The following is a 6,623-nucleotide window of genomic DNA, read 5'->3' on the forward strand; positions in this document are numbered from 1 at the left end:
GCCACCCAGCCAGTTTTCACCCAGTGAAGAGAACACCCGTCGGCGCCCTGAGCAGCCAGTGATGCTAGAACAAGAATGTGCGCTGCACAGAACAGCAGCCCCCCGTACCAGGAGGTGTCTGAGGTTCGGTGGTTGTCCAGGCAAGGAAAAGCACAGGCTGGTTGTCTGCCTGGAGCTGCTGGAGCTTGTCTAGTGGCTACATGAGGCTTTTTCTATCCCTGATACTAAGGTGATCAAGGTTAGAACCAAGCCTTGCATTCCTAGCGGCATCTGTGGTGGGTAATCCAAGAGGCGGCTTTCTCATCCGAGCCCACAGGAGCCACACCAGGTTTACCTTCTCTTTGGGGCTCATTGCCTGTGGAACCGCTGGGCGCCCTTCCCCAGCCCTGCACCAGCCTTTTGCGTGTCCTTTCTCCCTGGTGGAGGATCTTACTGGCCCTGTGGTTCAGGGTTGGGCTTTTTACTTTCCTGTCCCCCTGCAGGCCGTGGCCTCCATCTCCGATATCCCCACGGACATTCCCATACACCTGGAGCTGGCCAGCATGACCGATCAGGATTTCATGAGCAACATTGTCCATCAGGTAACGAAAATGAAAAGACGTGTCCTTTTTGTCAGCGTCACGGTTCCAGGTCTGATGGGGGTGACCCGGGAGCCACTCCCAACACCACAGGCACAAGCGGCTTTAGATTTAGCAGGCTTGGGGGTTTCTCCAGGCAGCTGGGTGCTCCCTTCTGCCGAGTACGCTGGCCACAGAGCCAGTAACACAGTATGGTACCGACAACACCCCAGGTCCGATGCTCCCTCTGAGGGAAAACCCGTTGCTCCCGTGTTTCTGTTAGCAGGTCTTTCCCCTGGTGAACTCCATTGGGCTGAACGAGCAGGAGCTGCTGTTCCTCACGCAGTCTGCCTCCGGTCCCCACGCCTCCCTCGCCTCCTGGAGCGGCGTTCCTGACGTGGGCATCGTCAGCGACATCCTCTTCTGGCTCCTGAAGGAGCACGGGAAGACGGCGGAGCGGGCCTCTGACCTCACGCGGATCCACTTCCACACCCTGGCCTATCACATCCTTGTCACGGTGGACGGGCACGGGGGCAACCAGGTGGCTGCTGTGGCTGCCGGCGCGAGGGCGGCAGGGACCCAGGCCTGTGCGACCGAAACCATCGACACCACCAAAGTCTTTCTGAAAGCTCCTCTGGAGTTTGTGACCTCCCAGATAGAGGCCCCTGCCAAAATCTCCCTAAATCCAGACGAGCCAGTGGTGCACTGGCACAGGGAAGGCGTCTCGTTCCATTTCACCCCCGTGTTGGTGTGCAAAGACCCCGTCCGGACCGTGGGACTCGGGGACGCTATTTCAGCAGAAGGACTGCTGTATTCAGAAGTCTATCCTCAGTAGCAGACCAGGCCCCTCCTTTTTCTCCAGTACCATTCGGTGTCTGAGGAACCAGCCATCGGGGTTTCGGCCGGCGGTGGTCTAGGAACAGAACTGGGGTGTGGTGTGGTTTGCTGGGTGTAACTGAAAAGAGCCAAAGAATAATTCCAGGTACCAACTGTGGGATACATTCCAGTCACGTGGCAGTGACTCGAACGCTTCGTGTAGCTGCAGACCTTGTAGTATTTAACGTGAGACTCGGCTTCGCTTTGTCTTAAGCGCGTGGGGAAGGGGACGAGTATCACCGTCCCCGTTGGGCGTAGGTTTGCTGTCGGGTCTTAGTGCAGGGAAGTCCAGGCAGCCAGGAGAGCTTCCTGCACGGATCCCAGGGATCCTGGCTGACCTCGGCTAAATTCTGAGTAAAAGGCTCTTGCAATCTCTCCTCACGTTGCTACGTGGCAAGAGCAAACCTTCCGCCTGCTTGGTGTGACGATGAAGCCTGTTACCGATGACGTTACCTCGCAGCCTCGGTGCCCCCAGCGTTGGCGCCAGGCAGGGTCCCAAAATGTGATGGACGCTGTTACCTGCTCCTTGAGCACACGGAGAAAACCTGGCCTAAGGCTGCTTAGATTACTTGGACTCTGTGACTACAGGCTGGCAGCTGAGCCCCAGGAGCCCGGGCTTAGTTTTTGGGCAATGGGAGGAGAATCAGGGTTTATACTCGGGGAGGCAGCTTGATTTTCTGGCCAGATAAACCCCAAACCGCTCCCTGCGTTTGCTGTCCTCTAAACACCAGGGGTGTCCCAGCCAGGGGGCTCGCGGCTGGCGGTCCCTGCTGACAGCGGGTGCTTGGAGCTGGTATTTCACAGAAAAGCTGTCGAGGGCTGGAGACTGGTTCTTTCGGTTTGGTGTGAGAAGGGTTGTGTCGCTCCCTCCAGTCTCCCTGCCCTCCACTCAGAAGGGTTTGTAGAAGGGGGAAGGTCCCAAGAGCTGCAGCAGCGTTTTCCGGGTGAGACAGAAGCGAGGAGGGAGGTTTTAAGGGTTTGAGGGTGGGTTTTCTCTTTGACCAGGTCACTGCTAGTTTCTTGGCTCTGGACAGCAAAAAGCAGAACCATGTGTCTTTGCTAAACACTTGGCTTCTGTTTTTTCCTCCTCCTAGTCACACACTATGGATTGTGTAGCACCAGCATTTTTGTTGTCTCTTCCCAGCACGGTTGTGTCTCTGTCCCCTTCCGGGCACTGCCGGGTGTATCTGTGTAGCTGCCATACACGCGGTGTCAGGATAACGGGCTGCAGCGCTGCACCAGCACGTCTAGGAGGTCACTTTAGGGCAGCGATCGCATCTGAAGGGAGGGGAGGAGGGTCCGGATCACTTCGGCCGGAGCGATCCCCTCCAGCAGGGTTGTGGGTGATGTTCTCCGGAGGGAAGAGGCCCTCGTGAATGCTCTGTAGGGGTAAGAGCTGACAGCGGCTGTGTGCTGTGCTGTCTGTCGGTGTGTATTTAACTCCTCGCCCCATCCCCGCCTGTGGAGTCTCAGCATCTTATCTCGGGCCAGGACCTTCTTAAGACTGGAAGTATTTCCTTCCTGATTATTTTTTGTTACTATTGCTGAGTTGTAGCATGGGACTTGGAGTTCTGGTTTAGCCTTCTGACAGAAAAATAAAGAACTAAACCTGCCTTTCAGCCATCTAAAAGGTCTGAGGCCATTAGCAGGGTCATTTTGTGACCTTTGATGGTAGCCCCCAGGACCACCAAAGCCCCTGTATCCCACCAGCCGGAGAAGTGACCCTTCGCTTACGCTGGGTCCCGCTTTCCTGATGGCGAGACAGGCTGTCTGGATTCTGGAGTTGGAGAGAAAACAGGCCTAGATTATCTCTTCTTTTTAAAAACTACTTGGACTAAATAAGTGCTGTGAGCAAGTATGAAAAAGCGGTTTATTGCTTGGAATTCTTCTGGGCCTAAAAGCTAAACTCTTTTCCTTCCTGTTCTTTCTCTCCAGCTAATCTTTGTTCTTTGGCCTGTTGCAAGAGCACCAAAGCTCCAAAACCGAGCTTGAACTGATCTCTGCTTTCCCCCGACCCTCTCTGTCTCTGCAAACTCTCTGTTCTCGTGTCTTACCCACACCTTGAAATCCACAGTGATGGGTGATCAGCCCTCAGCCAGCCCCGGGCTTCCGCTGGACAGGTTTCTTCCCAGGTGCTTTGCTGAAGGCGTGCAGGTGACTCCTTGCTGTGACAGCAGTGGCTCTCCAGGTGACGGAGCTTGTGCACAGTGACAGTCCGCTCCTGTGGGCCTGTGGCCAGTGCAGCCGTGGCGCTTTGGGTTCTTTGTCTCACCCTTGATCAAAACTGAGCAATGCTGCGTCATCTCTGCTGACCGAGGGCAAGAGTGGTGGATTATTTGAGAAGCGCGAACAAAACTCTCCCAGTTACCCGCAGGTTGTTTAACCCTCTGTGCTGCTGGGCTCTCTTCTGCAGGGGGCAGCTGAGGGGAAAGGCGACGCTGTTGTCACCGAGCGAGCAGCTAAGCTGTCTCTGCGTCAGTACCTGGTGCCGACAGGCGCGTGTGTGAGCAGTCACACAGCGAGCTGCGTGCCTGTGTCTGGGGTAAGGAAACCGCCGGGGTTTTGAGAACAGGTGGAAGAAGAGGGGAAGGGTGAAGGAAAATAGTGAATTTATATTTCCGTGTCTGTAGACTCTGACACCACAACAGACAGTCCCACGTGGAACAGGAATATGAAAAGCTGTCTGCCTGGTTTTATAAAGCTGGAGGGATAAGGGGCAGAGGAATCCCCTCGGCAACAAGTTCTCTCGCAAGGCAGAGCCCTGGGCCTGCTCTCCTCACGCCTGCTCTCTGCTTCTGCGCTGCAGGCGCTGGTTAAGCGCTTTAGTAAAACTCGATCTTAGAGCCAGGAATTACTCGTGTCTGTTCAGGGATGTCCTGTGTTCTGCAACAGATGGAGCAGTTTCTTGCGTGGTATCTCAGGTGGCTCCTAAGCTGAATTCTCAGGGAGTTACTGATCCAGACTTGTGGGAGCACGTTCTGTCAGCACAGGGAACAGTCACAGGTTGGAGGGGGCACGGGTGGCTGTTCCCTTCTGTGCGGGGACGGCGTCTGTTCCCAACAGCTCGCTGTCGCTTTGCAAACTGAGCCTGGTACCGGCCGTGCCTGAGAAGATGCTGTGGCAGCTGAAGAACACAAATACTGGCAGCTTGGGGGGAGTGAGCTCATAAAGATGCAAGTGGGGGAAACAAAAAACTTTACCCTGAGAACCTCCCCTATGAATTTCTCAGGACAGCCGCTCCTCAGGCAGTGCAGCCTGGCTACGAGCGGCTCCAAACCTCACCGGAATCGCTCGTTAAGGCACTGATTCTTTGGTGGGGTCTGGGCCATAAATCAGCGGCCAGTCATCCAGTGGTCGCGGGGACCTCAGCACCAGATTTCCCTGGTTGAACACACGTTGCTGGATGGACAGATCATTACTCTTGGCTGAAACAAGGCCTTGCTGCCCAGGCAGTGCTGTGCGAGGGTCTTTTTGCCAGTAAGGAGCCAAGCTGCGGTCTGCTGTGTCAGCTGTCTGATTTAAACGGGTTAACCAGACACATTCTTCTAAAAAGGGGAGAGAAAAGTCCTAAAGCAGATGGTTTCTCCTTCCCAAGGAATTAAGCTCATTATTCTGTTCCATCTTAAAATTTCAATTATGGGGGGGAAAGGGACGATGAGAGTTGCGGCTGGTGCCAGAAACACGTTTTGGAACATAAGGTGCTATTTCCAAAACCCCTGACTGGCTTAGTACCGTCCTGCTGGACCAGCCCTTGCTTAGCTCCAGCTGAAAGTACAGGCCGGCCTCGCTGCCGGCAGGAGGGAGCATGAGGAAAGCCCTCTGCAAAGATACTGTGAATTCGCTGTGTGTCAACGCCATCAGCACCGTACCGGGGGGAAGAGGGCGGGCAGGACAAGAAATTGCAGGTCTTATTTATTATCCAGCTAATTACATGTTGAAAATGCTTCCTTAGACACGAAGCTCTCTTCTGCTCTGTCAAACCCACAGAGTCACAAGGTGCTACAGCTCCTTTCCATAGCGGGAGAACTGGTTAACTGTCTGCATAAGCTTTTTGCCAAAAGACACGTTTATTTTAAATGCCGTTACAGCACCTCCAACCGTAGTACACCCCAGGGACTAACGTGTAACGTCTACCCCATCAGAGCATCCTAAGAGCCAAGGTGGTGATAGGTCGCACCCGTGGGACTGGGTGGGAGAAGAGATCTTTGTCCCTTGTGTCTCTGTGTCATTTTACAACCAGCAGCAGGCAGGGGAACGCAGCGAGGAACATCAGAACAGATGGAGCAAACCCTTCCTGTGTCAGCAATGCTGGTGCTCGTCTCCCTGTCACCCCGCTGCTCTGGTCACTCTTCCTGCTATCAGAGCTTCCGTGGCTTGAGAGAGTCGCTGATAAGACTAAAAGACTACAGCCATCTGCTGCTATGGGAAAGAGAACTGTCCAGAGCTAAAGGCTTGGGGGTGAGGTGAAGAGGCCCAGACCCTGCCTACCCCTGCTCTGCCATCTCGTGCTCTTCACAGACACTGTAACCCTCAATAACTTCCAGTGTAAAAAGTTTAATGATGTGAATAAATGGCTGCACTGTACCTGATGGACACTGCTGCTTGTCTGCTCTTTAAATTTGCCAGCGCTCCACAAAAGATCCTCTGTTTCCTTCAGCTCGAGGGAACCCTGACAGCAGTGCTGCCCTGAACCTGTACCGCTACAAACCCAGCAGTACGGGATGGCTGGAAAGAAAAGCCACACGTGAGATAAACAGGCAGTTCTGGCAACCAGATCAGAGGAGGTGGTGACGGGTTCCCCCTCTGTCAGCGTTCCGGGGAGCAGGACAGCCCTTGAGTTCCTGCTTGTGCTCTAAAGATGCATTAATGTCCTTCTGGAGAGCAGCAGCTCACCCCAAGCACATCTGAGGGAAGTTTGTGTCTCCAAAGCCTTGGTCATGCTGCTTTTACACTGTTGCTGCATTTCTAACCTTCCTCTGTTGGACTTGTTAACTATGGAGTGATACAACACAACAGCGCAGAACTAAAAGCAGCAAATACATTTTTAAAAGCCGGGCAGCCTAAAATACAAACACACTGAGCCTGAAGCTTCTGTTTTGTTGGGGAAACAAAGCGCTCCCTTTCTGTTTGGAAAGCTCCAATCGCAGGTCCCGCAGCAGTGGGACCCAGAGGGGATGATGAGAAAAACTA

At 54.1% G+C, this 6,623-nt stretch overlaps 1 protein-coding gene across 1 annotated transcript; it reads left to right on the plus strand.

Moving 5' to 3' along the window:
• Positions 1–482: 482 nt before the first annotated feature.
• On the plus strand, positions 483–1,392 carry ADPGK (ADP-dependent glucokinase; the record flags this gene model as incomplete). Its single annotated transcript, XM_010133197.1, has 2 exons — positions 483–581; positions 841–1,392. Coding segments are annotated over 2 exons (651 nt in total), but the record flags the coding sequence as incomplete, so codon positions are not given.
• Between the last annotated feature and the right edge of the window lie 5,231 nt (positions 1,393–6,623).

Source organism: Buceros rhinoceros, unplaced genomic scaffold, assembly GCF_000710305.1.
Source record: "Buceros rhinoceros silvestris isolate BGI_N320 unplaced genomic scaffold, ASM71030v1 scaffold15080, whole genome shotgun sequence".
NCBI classification, from domain to species: Eukaryota; Metazoa; Chordata; class Aves; order Bucerotiformes; family Bucerotidae; genus Buceros; species Buceros rhinoceros.